At 39.5% G+C, this 13,499-nt stretch overlaps 1 protein-coding gene across 14 annotated transcripts in view; it reads right to left on the reverse strand.

The window, feature by feature from the left end:
* Positions 1 to 5,109: 5,109 nt before the first annotated feature.
* Positions 5,110 to 13,499, reverse strand: part of LOC105551833 (zinc finger protein 33A) — a 55,952-nt gene continuing 47,562 nt past the window's right edge. For 11 of the 14 annotated variants that reach the window (XM_011997264.1, XM_011997255.1, XM_011997246.1 and 8 more), the window contains one exon: positions 7,509 to 10,088. In XM_011997264.1, the coding sequence (XP_011852654.1) occupies positions 8,011 to 10,088 (2,078 nt within the window). In that variant the 3' untranslated portion in view covers positions 7,509 to 8,010. Of the gene's footprint in view, positions 10,089 to 13,499 lie in introns of all 14 variants that reach the window. The other 3 variants (XM_011997269.1, XM_011997285.1, XM_011997274.1) reach the window with 2 other exon arrangements.

The raw sequence follows: 13,499 nt of genomic DNA on the forward strand, positions 1-13,499 counted from the left end.
CTGAGTAGCTGAGATTATAGGCGCCCGCCACCATGCCCTGCTAAATTTTGTATTTTTAGTAGAGACAGGGTTTTACCATATTGGCCAGGCTGGTCTCGAACTCCTGACTTCAGGTGATCCACCCACCTTGGCCTCCCAAAGTGCTGGGAGTACAGGTGTGAGCCACTGTACCCTGCCTCACCTCATGCCTTTTAGATGAACTCCTGACAACCTCAGAGTTTCAGAAATCAGCATCACCAGTTAGGATTAGGACAGGAGAACCCTCCACGGCCCGCTGCCAGGAAGTTTCAGGTTCTGCTCGATGCCCTGCAGAGCTCACTAGGGCTTCGGGTATTATAGGAGGGAGAAGGCGTTCTTCTCACCACCCTATCCGGCTCCTCCCCAAGATGAAGTAGCGTGACCCACAGGAGGATAAACAAGGGGACACACCATGTCCTGGAACAAGACTAACGCAAGAGGACACTGACCACTTGGAAACCCAAAAGAAGCATCTTCTCTCTGCCTTGTGGACACCGCTTAAGTCTCTGGCCTACCTTCATGGCCTACGTGATTGCTTCTAAGCTCCACACTGTTCTGCAGGCATCACAGACACCAGGCAGTGGATACCTTTGCTGAATCCTAAGGAGCCAAAGCATTTTTATGACAAACACGACCTCCTTCCTGCGATCGTCACATCCTGGGCAGTCTGGACAATGCACCAACTAGAAATGAACCAAAGTGAAAACAGGTAAAAGAGACACATCCACACTTCACTCCCTTTGGTGAGTTCACAGGGTGAGCCTGAAGGCAGGCTGATGCAGAGAAAACGGGGGTGCTATATTTCGTCTTGATGTGAGTTCATCACAAAGGGTTTGCATCTTAGCTCTTACTGGAGGAGATGGGAACTAGAAGTTCTCTCACTATCTATCTAGCAATGATTGGTAACACAAGCTTAGATGCATAATACTGAATAGTGTTCACATGTAATCCTCCCTTTAAACATGTAGACAGAGAACATGACAAAGAAATGCAAAACAGAAACTCCATGAAATCACTGAACAAAGCAAGATGTTCATCTTCTAACACCATTAGTATTTTGTATATATTTACATGTACCTCTATGCACAAAGCTGCCCTTTTTGTTATAAACAAATTTTTGTCAAGTTTAAGCCTCTTGGTTGTCTTTGTGTCTCCTCTCTTCCATTCAAGTGGTACATTCCGAGAATACACCATGGATTACCAAGCTATGTCTGCTTCCACTGGTGCCTTTTAAATATCCTTAAAAAGGAAACGTGATTTATCAAGATGCCTGTCTTTCCCACAGTTCCTTCATTCATTTGTGCTGTCTCCTTTCCATGTGAACCTGTGGGACCAGAGTCAGGATGCCTTGCTCTAGTTCATAGCTCGAATCTGCAAAAATGCTAGTCTGTTATTACTACACACAGACATAGATGCACTTTACTTTAGGGTTTCTTTAGGGTGTGCACATTCCAAACTCACTGTTTACTTCCAGATGATCGGCACAGTATACTTTTCCTCAGATTTTATTTTTGTTTTTATTTTTGAGACGGAGTCTCGCTCTGTTGTCCAGGCTGGAGTGCAGTGGCGTGATCTCAGCTCACTGCAAGCTCCGCCTCCCAGGTTCACGCCATTCTCCTGCCTCAGTCTCCTGAGTAGCTGGGACTAAAGGTGCCTGCCACCACGCCCAGCTTTTTGTATTTTTAGTAGAGACGAGGTTTCACCATGTTAGCCAGGATGATCTCGATCTCCTGACCTCATGATCCGCCCGCCTCGGTCTCCCAGAGTGCTGGGATTACAGGCGAGCCATCGCAGAAGGCCCTTTGCTTTCTAAAGAGACGGAGTCTCACTCTGTCACCCAGGCTGGAGTGCAGTGGCACCACCATAGCTCACTGCAGCCATCAACTCCTGGGCTCAAGCGATCCTTCAGATTGATTCTATTAACTGGGGTATTATAAATCTCTCTCCCGACCTCACCTCACATACACATAGGCTGCATGTCCATACACACGCACTCACAATAGTCTCACAGTTTCCCCTGAAAATAATCTGACAAATGTCGTAGGCAACATTGGGACCTTGCCGTTAGGTGTTGAGTTTGATTTTTTCCAATAGTGTCCCAACATATTCCTCATGTGCAGAGATGAGATTGTAGTATGGCCAAATGCCAAATTTCCAAGAGACATTTTGTCTTCGTCCATTTGTGCTACTATAACAAACCACCTGAGACTAGGTCGTTTATAAACAATAGATATTTACCTCTCACAACTCTGGAGGCAGGGAAGTCCAAGATGAAAGCGCCAGAAAGGTGAGTATCCAGTGAGGGCCAAGTCTCAGCTTCCAAGGCAGCCCTTCCCTGCTGTTTCCTCTCGAGGGGAGTGACACTGGGCCCTCACATGTCAGAAAGGAGAGGGCCTAGTCTGTTCTCTCCCGATGGCTCCTAAGATCACCAATCATTTATGAGGTGGAGCTCTCATGACCTTACCACCTCCCAAAGGCCAAACTTTTGCAAGTGTTGCCCTGGATTCAGTTTCAACATGACTTGTTTTTTGTTTTGAGACAGAGTCTTGCTCTCTTGCCTAAGCTGAAGTGCAGTGGCGACAACTCGGCTCGCTGCAACCTCCGCTTCCCCGATTCAAGCGATTCTCCTGCCTCAGCCTCCCAACTAGCTGGAATTACAGGTGCCCACCATGCCCAGCTAAGTTTTGTATTTTTAGTAGAGACGGGGTTTCACCATGTTGGCCAGGCTGGTCTTGAAATCCTGACCTCAAGTGATACTCCCGCCCCGGCCTCCCAAAATGCTGGGATTTGTGCTCGGTCTCCCAAAGTGCTGGGATTTGTTGAGCCACTGAACCTGGCTCAACATTACTTTTGGAGTGGACACAGACTCTCAAAGCACAGTGGATGTCACAGTCACTCTCCCTATGCTCAAGGTAAAGGCATGTAGTCTGTGGCCCAGGTGCAGGCCATCAGTCCCCATGATTGCAAGGTTCACCCTGTGGCATGTTGGCAAGCAGCAATGCCAGGCCATGCTCAGGCACACTGGAGAGGGGTTTTGCATTGGGAGAGCAGGAGAGTTACTTCCTCTGGTAATCTGGGGAGAACTGGTACCTTTTTCTCTTCTCATCAGCACCTGGACCATGGGCCACCATGCATGTGCATCTTGACACTCTTAGGGGTCAGGAAAGCATGTGTGAAGTGAAGGAGCAGCAAGTGAAGGAGCAGCACAGGAGAGGGGTGCAGGTACTACCCTTCCTGAATGCCTCGTTAGGCAACTAGAGTGCCACACTCACCTCCCTCAGTTGTCTCCTGCCTTTCCACAAATCTCACAATAGGCCATCTGCATGCACAACCCAGGGGTGTTCAATAACAAACGACAGTCTGTAGGGATGTTCCATGCAGCCAGTGATGATAATCAGAGAGCTCCAGCCAGATCTTTGGAAAGCGGCGCTAAAGTGCTGATCAGTTCGTGTGCTGTGTGGTCAATACCTTTACAGGTGGGAGCCTCAGAGACCACCTGTCAAACAGGCTGAGCCCAAGTCAAGTCATACAGGCATATAGCCAATGGGCGAGCACTCCTGTTCTGCACACAGAGTATATTAGGATGGGAAGAGATGCGACACTCACCTCCCCCAAGAAAAGTGCATTACAGCACAGGCCAAGTGCAAACCTGCCAGCAACTAGTGGTTCTGTCAAAGAAGCCATTGCCATAATATGGAAACTATCAGTTAGCCAACAGCAGTTAAAATTGGACTAGATGACCCTGGCTTTGGATGGGCCATCCTGTTTATGCTAATGGTTGTAACTGCTTCCTTTTCACCCTGATGGTGAAGGAGGGACCCCTACCCTGATGCTATAGAAAGGCTGAATACTGAACACCTGACACTGGACAGATAAGATCTAAGTCAGTTTGTCAATCACACCACCTCTCAGAAAGGTGAGAAGGACACCACATGCCGGACAGAGCCACACAGGGTTCTACTTGGGAGCAGAGTGGAAAAGGAGGGGTTGTGGTGAGCAGCTGTATTATCCAGAGCGTACAGTGACCACTGTTTGCTGTGGGAGGATGTGAGGAGTTTGGTGAATAATTCCAAGAGCTGGCAAGGAAGAAAATCTTACTACTTAGGAATAAGCAGGAACTGTGCCTGGCCCTCCTGACAAGGAGGACTGTCTGCTAAGTTACTTCACCTGTGGAAGCACAGTGGTGATGGAAACGAGGTTAGGTCATCTGAGGCCCTTTTGGCTTCAGATATCAAGAGAACCAAGAATACTAGTCCTTAATTTCAGGTCACCATTACCATAATTTAAAATATATTAAGGACGTATAAAAGCAATTCAGATGTTCACTAATGGTGATTTACAGGTTCAGTCAGAAACATACGACTAACAAGTACAGAAACAAGATGTTCCTCGGGGTTGGTTATTTACTTATTTATTTACTTAATACACTTCATTTTTTAGAGTAGCTTTAGGGTTACAGAAAAATTGAGGAAAAAGTACAGCGAATTCTCATATAACCCTTCACCCCTCCCATCCTCCACAGACTCCCCAATTATTAACATCTTGCATCATTATGGTTCATTTGTTACAATTAATGAGCCAATAGTGATATATTATTATTAACTGAAGTCCAGAGTTGACATTAGGGTTTACTCTGCATTTTCCATTCACTGTTTTCCATTCTCTGCATTTCGACAAATTACATTACCCTAGAGAATACTTTCACTGCCCTAAAAATCACCTCTCTACCTGCCATCCCTCTCTTCCCCTCAACTCTCAGCAACCACTGGTCCTTTCACTGGCTCGATAGTTTTGCCTCTCCCAGAATATCATATAATTGCAATAAAAAAATAGAAAGCCTTTACAGATTGGTTTTCACTTAATAAGCATTTAGGGTTCCTCCAGGTCTTTTAGTGACTTGATGTCTAATTCCTTATCATCTACCTGAGGACTATATCCTGCAACCCCGCTATAATTACTTATTAATGTCAGCAGGGATTTTGTTGTTTATTTAGAATTCTCTACAAAGACAATCATGTTACTTGTGAACAAAGACAGTTGCATTTCATCCTTCCAAATCTGTGTGCATTTTATTTTATTTTATTTTTTTATCACTGCATTAGATAGCACTTCCAGTACAATGCTGAAAAGTAGCGTTCCTTGCCATGTTCCTGATGTTAGTAGGAAAGCATCTAGTTGGAAACCTCAAGGATGATGTTACCTGTAGGGTTTTTTGCAGCAGTTCTTTATCAACTTGAGTAAGTTCTCCTGTATTCCTTCTGTGTTGAGGTTTTACCACGAATGGATATTGGATTTTGTCAAATGCTTTTTCTGCATCTACTGATATGATCATATTTCATCTTTGAGCTGCTAATGCATGCAATGGATTACACTGAATATCAAATGTTGAACAAGTCTTGCATTCCTGATTTGCTAACATTTTAAGGATTTCTGTATCTGTGTTCACTGGAAATATTGATCTGTAGTTTTCTTTTCTTGTAATATCTTTGCCTGGTTGTGGTATTAGGGTAATACTGGCCTCACAAAATGAGTTGGGAGCGTTATCTCTACTTCTATTTTCTGAAAGACACGGTAGAGACTTGGTATCATTTCTACCTTAAGTATCTCAAAAAATGCACATTCATGAACCCATTTGGTCCCGGCACTTTGTTTTGGAAGGTTTTATTATTTTTTGAGATGGAGTCTCACTCTGTCACCCAGGCTGGAGTACAGTAGCACAATCTCGGCTCACTGCAACCTCCACCTCCTGGGTTCAAGTGATTCTTCTGCCTCAGTCTCCTGAGTAGCTTGGACTACATACGCGTGCCACCACACCCGGCTAATTTTTCATCCTTTTAGTAGAGACGGGGTTTCACCATGTTGACCAGGCTGGTCTCGAACTCCTGACCTCGTGATCCGCCTGCCTCAGCCTCCCAAAGTGCTGGAATTACAGGCATGAGCCACCGCACCCGGCCTTGAAAGGTTAATTACTGCTTTGATTTATTTAATAGATATATATGCCTATTGAGGTCTACCGTTGTGTGAGCTTTGAAACAATGCATCTTGCAAGGAATTTGTCCATTTTAGCTAAGTTATCAAATTTATGGACAGAGTTGTCCATATTTCTTTCTAATCCTTTTGGTGACCATAGGATCAGCTGTGATGGCTTGGCCTCTTTCATTTTTGGTACTAGCAATATTTGTCTTCTGTTTTTTCTTAAGCTAGCTAGAGGTTTATCAATTTTACTGACCTTTTCAAAGAACCAGCTTTGGGTTTTATTGATTTTCTCTTTTCAATTTCTATGATTTTTACTTTTATTTTTTTCCAGGTTACTTTGGATTTAATTTGCTCTTCTTTTGCTAGTTTCCTAAAGTGGAAGCTTAGATTACTTGTGTAATCTAGGATCATCAGACTGTATAATCTTAGATTATTTGTATGATCTGATAATGTAATATAATGTACAATCTTCACACTGTCAATAACAGCCCCATGCCAGCTTGATTCTGGCTGTGCTCCAGCCTCAACCCTCCTCTTCATATTCGCAAAAGTCTCTGAGGGTTCAGATCCCTGTCTGGGTACAATGAGCCTTGAAATGACAGTTCAACCGCCCTGGGCAGCAACTGGGCTGTATGTGTGGGCCTCTTTCCAGGGCCCTGTCTTGGAGAGCAGCTGCTTAAAGAAAATTTGGAGTATCACTTACGCTGAAGGCTGGAGTGTTCATATATGCACCCTAGGCACTTCATGGCATGGGATGAGTCACTGGTACGAAGAGAAAGGGAGTAACATGGAGGCAGGCCTAGATCTTCACACGCACAGGATAGATTTTTTTTTTAGATAAGTTGTTATTTTGATTTTTCCTTTTAAATGGATAAACATTAGCTCCGTGGGTCTCCTTTTAAATTGTTTCAGGACATGACAAACATCTGGGATGGGCCTGATGATATAACCACTACTAAACTAGGATACCTACTTCCTATTCACAATTACATTAAATTCCATTATGCATATAAAACACACGATTTATACCACATACCACTTATACATTTGTAAGTCCTATGAACTTCAGGGATAACTCGCAGATGTGCTTAATGCTATTGCCCATTAATTGCCCATTAATAAATTGATATTAATCAATTTATCGATGCTTTATAAAAAGCTTCATAATCAAGTGGATGCCAGGGGTAGGGTTGCAGAAAGGGTGTGATTATTAATACAAGGGAACTACTTGAGGCTAAATCCTGATTCCTTTGTAATCCTGATACTATACAGATCTCAGATTCCTTTTCAGTTCTGTAAACTAATTGTGCTGATGGTTACTCAAATGTAAAAGTGGTAAAAGTTTGATATAAACACACACACACAGTGCACGCAAACCATAGTAAAATCTGAGTAAGTCTGTATCTACTAGCAAGGTAACATCGATTTCTTGGACTTGACCATATATTATAATTATATATTATCCTTAGAGGAAGCTTGGTGAAGTGTACATGGGAATTCTCTGTACTCATTACAACTTCTTGTGAGGTTATTTTAATTATTACTTTTTTTTTAAGTTCTTAAAGCTTTATATTCCACAATATACATCTATAAATTACTGTTAGGTACCCTAAAAACTATTATTGTATCAAACTCAAAACAGAACTTGTCATATTTTATTTCTATGCAAAATTTTCACTTTAAATTTCTTAAATTGACAATTTTCTCCTCAGTGTAAATTCTAACATAATCTTATTTGTATTTTTGCCAAAAACTTTCATAAATTCAAAAAAATCTGTAAGGTTTTATGCCCGTATTAACCATCTGATATTAAATAGAATATCACTTCCTAACAAAAGCTGTCCTATAATTGTTGTAGTCTATGGGTTTATCACCTACTGTTACTTTGGAGTAACATAAGGTGAGTTTGTGGATAGTTACTGAACATTCAGGATATCAGCAGGGCTTTCTCCACAGTGTGAATCATCTGAGGCATTATGGAGGCTGATTTGTGGCTGGAAATTTCCAATATCCATTTCATTCATAAGGTTTTTCTCCTATGTGTCTTCTCTGATGTACAATGAGATTTGACTTTTGAGAGAAAGTCTTCCTGCATGTGTTACATTCATAGGGCTTTTCCCCTGTATGTGATCTCTGATGTTTAGCAAGTTCTGATTTACGGTAAAAGATTTTTCCACATTCATTACATTGACAAGATTTCTCTCCTGTGTGAGCCCTGTGATGTACTGTGAGTGATGATTTGTGACTGAAGGATTTCCCACATTCATTGCATTCATAGGGTTTCTCCCCTGTGTGCTTTCTCTCATGAAAAGTAAGTCCTGACTTCACACAGAAAGATTTGCCACATTCGTTACATTTATAGGGCTTTTCTTGTGTATGGGTTCTCTGATGTACAATTAGAGCTGACTTATGGCAAAAAGCTTTTCCACACTCATTACATTTATAGGGTTTCTCCCCTATGTGAATTATCTGATGCTGAGTGAGTTGTGACTTCTGGTAGAAGGTTTTTCCACATTCATTACATTCATAGGGTTTCTCCCCTGTATGTGTTCTATTATGTTTAGTTAGGTATGACTTATTGTAAAAGATTTTTCCACATTCATGACATTCGTAGGGTTTCTCCCCTGTGTGTGTTCTATAATGTTGAGAGAGGGTTGACTTATGGCTAAAGAATTTCCCACATTCAGGACATGCAAAGGGTTTCTCACCTGTGTGCATTCTCTGATGTACTGTTAGGTCTGACTTCAAGCAGAAGGTTTTCCCACATTCATAACATTCATAAGGTTTCCACCCTGTATGAACTATCTGATGCCTGGTGAGTAATGACTTGTGGTAGAAAGTTTTCCCACATGCATTACATTCATAAGATTTATCTGCTATGTGAGTTCTCTGATGCTGTGTAAGATTTGACTTTTCACAAAAGGATTTCCCACACTCAAGACATTCAAAAGGTTTCTCACCTGTGTGAGTTCTCTGGTGTACTTTAAGGTGCGAAGTCACACGGAAGAATTTTCCACATTTATAACATTCATAGGGTTTCAGCCCTGTGTGTGTTCTCTGATGTTTAGTGAGGTCAGATTTCTGGCAAAAAGTTTTCCCACACGCATTACACTGATAGGGTTTCTCCCCTGTATGTGTTCTCTGGTGTAATGTGAGAGCTGACTTATGGCTAAAGGCTTTCCCACATTCATTGCATTCAAAAGGTTTCTCCCCTGTGTGTGATCTCTGATGTTTAGTGAGGTTTGACTTATCCCAGAAAGCTTTTCCACATTCATTACATTGAAAGGGTTTCTCTCCTGTGTGCACCCTCTGATGTCGAGTGAGATGTGACTTCTCCCAGAAAACTTTCCCACATTCATTACATTCAATGTGTTTCTCTCCTTTATCACCTTTCTGAAGCTGTGACCGACACAATTTCCTCCTGAAATTATTCCCACTTTCATTGTGTTCCATAGGTACCCCATGATGTTTAGAAAGGGTGGACTTAACACATAAGAACCTCTCACAATCACTAAATTCATAGTGATTGTCCTTTGACGAAGGTATCTGATGGAACAAGAGGGATGAACTATCAGAGAAAGTTCTCCCAAATTCATTATATTCACAGTTATTCTCTTCTGCATTCTCTCTCTTCTGTGTATTAAATACTGCCTTTTCAAGGAGGGTTTCCTGACATATACTGTATTCAAAATTGTGCTCTAAAGTTTGAATCTTCTCATGCTGCAAAGCATCCTCATGATGACTCAGAGTGTTCCTATTTTTTAAAACTTCATTTTTCTCTCGAGTATGAGTTTCACCATGCTTAATATTGAGTAACAATTTCCTACAGGCATTAAATTCATCAGACTTTTTTCCTAAATAGTTCATCTTACTGATAACCAATTGTGAAACAGTGTTGAAACTCATTTCACATGAGTCATACTGACAGAACATTTTTCTGGAAGGAAAAGAGCTTACGTCCATGTTAAATGGTATTCCTATTACATCACCTTGTTCCTTAGTCAGCATTTCATTATTGATGAATACAACTTCCCACAAATGTTTAGATTGGTTTTCTTGGCTCCTCTCTTTCAGGTGATCAGCTGTCCAGACTTCTAGAAACAAGCAAAATTAATCTTATATAAATTCTAAAACATTTCTCAGGGAATGAAATCTCTATACAAATGCCCCATGTTGTAGCCAACTCTGGTTTTTTGGCCAATTTCCAAAGATGAACATAATTGCAAGTGCATATTTTTTGTATTTCATGGGTTTGGGGTGAAAAAACAAAAACAAAACCCAGAACAAAAGGCCTAGGCTAGTGACAAAACAGAGAAAAATTTAACTATTTGAATGCACACATTTGGTTTCTAATGTAAAAAGAATAGCAACTGCTTACATCTGCATTTCCCTGTGCATCCCCCCAAGAATTATAAAAGTCAGCATAAGTGGAGCAAATAATATTATCTATAACATTCCGTGACTTTAGCATAACTAGGAGATGGAAAATGTTACTAATTTCAAGTACTACTAAGCAATAGATATTCAAATACAGTAAAAAGTGACAGCCTATGCCTACAAAGAGAGTCAGCCAGAGACTGTGGTGATCACATGGAATAGAGGAGACAGACAGCCCAGAGAGGATGAAACACAAAACTACTCCCAGAAAGGGAAAGTTTCACTATGAGTGGGAAAATACTCAGAAGATATCTGAGTTCACGCAGATTAAAGCTCAGGCTACTGGGAAATCCAAGAGAAGAGACTTGGATTGTATGAAAACTAAAGAGGCAAAGGGTAATCAAACTCAGGAATGAAGTTGTAAAGAGGACACAGTAATCACAGAAAATAAGACTGTAATTCAAGTCTTATTAAAGACATTCTTTATTAAGGAATCTGTTATGGACTAAACTGTGCCCCCCCAAAATGTGTATGTTAAAACCTCAACCTCTAGTGTGACTGTATTTGAAGATGGGGACTTTAAGGAGATTAACTAAGGTTAAATGAGGGCATAAGGGTAAGAAACTAATACAATGGCATTGGTGTCCTTATAAGAGTAGGAGGAGACTGGAAAGCACATGCATGAGCTCTCTTTCTCCCCCGACCCACCACCCCCAACCACTGGTCATATGCACAGAGAAAAGGCTATGTGAGGGCACCAGAAGAAAATGCCATCTAGCCAAGGAGTGAGACCTCACCAGAAACCAACCCTGCTGGCACCTTGACTTCAGACCTCCAGCCTCCACAATTGTGAGAAAATTTATTTAAGCTACCCAGTCTGTTGAATTTTGTTACAGCAGCCTGAGCAAACTAATACAGAGCCAAAGGGGAAACTACACTTGACTGAAACTTGAATGAACAACACTGTAAAGGAGAATGAAACAAGAAAAAAAGCAGCACCAATAATTTTAAAAGAGAAAGAAAAAAGAAAATAGGATCAGAAAGAAAGTTCTGGATAAAGATGGTCTACAATTAAATAAATACATAAAATTATAATATAGTATATATGTTATTGCAGTCCTTAAAGAAGAAAAAAGAAAACAACAGAATAAATCCAATATTAAAAAGTATAATCTAAGAAAACTGTCCAAAAATAAAAGACCTGATCCACATATGCAAAGGAACCATCACGAACCTGGGAAAACTGTTCAGCAACAGTTTTTTCCAAAACATATCTTAATAAAACTACTAGATGTTAAAATTGAAGAAAATGTAGTCTGGACAAAAAGACAAAGTCTGCAAACTTTTACTCTGAGTCTTGAAATCAGGTAATCTTATCCATATAACTCAGCTTTTATTTCTGAAAGTTTGTTATTCTAGTTCCTGTGTATTTCCACATAAAGTTTAGAATTACATATTCAATTACTACAAGAAATCCTGCTAATTACTACATGGAATTATATTATTTTAAATCTGTAAGTCATGTAAACAACAAAACATGTCAGCAATATTGAGCTTTCTGACATAAGCAGGGAGTTCCACTTGTTTAGGTCTTCAATTTCTCTCTGCAGCGGATTGTTTCCAGTGTGGCCTTTCACATCTTTTGCCAGACATAACTATTAAAAAAATATATTTTTGATACTATTGCAAAGAGAACTTTCAAAAATTTCAATTTCCAATTGATCATTGTTAATATATAGAAGTAAAATTCATTTTTACATATTTTTCTCCTGCCACCTAGCTATACTTAATAATTCTAGTCATTCTTTTTCCCATATCTTGGGAGACTCCATTAGATTTCCTACATAGATAACCATATCTTCTGTGAATAAAGGCATTTCTACTTCTCTTCCACTCTAGTCTCCTTTCTTTTTCTTCCCTCGTTATACTAGGTAGTATGTATTATACTATCAAGTATGAATGGACATCCTTGTCATGTTCCTGATATTGGAAAGAAATCATTCCATTTTTCACAATTATATACAATGTCAATTGTACACTGTCTATAGATGACTTTTATCAGATTAAAGAAAGTTATCTTCTATTCTTCATTTGAGAGTTTTAATCAGAAATAGATAATACATTTTGTCAAATGCTTTCTCTGCATATACTGAAATGGTCATATGGGTTTGACTTTTTTCTATTTTTTTTCTTTTTAATACAGGGCAGAGATGACTACATAATTGATGGGGACAGTGCAAAATAAAAATGTGAGGTCAGTTACTAAAAATGTATAAAAAGAAGTATAGTAAAAGGTAAAATAAATTATGTTTTCCTTTTAATATATTTTATTACTTGTAAAATGTAATAGGTATAATAGTAATATATATAACATAAATTTGCAAATAACAAAAAAGTTTTGTTATAATAACTTTAAATGATACAATAATTACTAATAGTTTGTTACTATGATATCTGGATGGTAAGATTTTCTGGCACTCTTTTGGCAAATTCATTTATTAAGTCATCAAAATTTATATTTTTAGCAACTTCATTTTCAATATATAATTGAAATTCATGGCAAATGCAAGATAAGTAATTTTTGCTAGTTTTTAATTTTGAGAAGGTTGATTTTTCAGCTGATGCAATCATTAGGAACCTGTTGGTTCTTTATACGTTGTGACAATATGGGCTAAATTTCTGATTTCTGATACATTATTGCAAAATAAAAGTTAAAAAAATACAAGTTTTGGTATATGTAGACAAAGACTGGAGTAGCAGTTCTCTGAAATTAATTCTTCGTCAATATTAGTGTTGTACAAAGCTGAATTCTATTTTACATGTAAATTTATACAATGGCATTTTAATGTTTCCTCTGACATTTCCTACATCTTTTACAAGAAACCAAAATGGCTTCATGATTTGCATATAATTGGAAACAGCTGTTTATGCAGTTTATTGCTGTATTTTCAAATGCAAAAAAAAAAATTTTTTAATTGATTTATTTGTTAACACTTGATTCATCCAAAATTTTATATGAAAATCATGTTCTCTCCCATCAAATGAAATTCCGGTTTCTAAGCCTGTGGATATTTGCTTTGCAATGTTGCAGCAGTTCTTGAGACCAGAGAATCTACACTCCAAAGAAT

This window comes from Mandrillus leucophaeus, unplaced genomic scaffold (assembly GCF_000951045.1).
Source record: "Mandrillus leucophaeus isolate KB7577 unplaced genomic scaffold, Mleu.le_1.0 Scaffold1143, whole genome shotgun sequence".
In the NCBI taxonomy this organism is placed as follows: Eukaryota; Metazoa; Chordata; class Mammalia; order Primates; family Cercopithecidae; genus Mandrillus; species Mandrillus leucophaeus.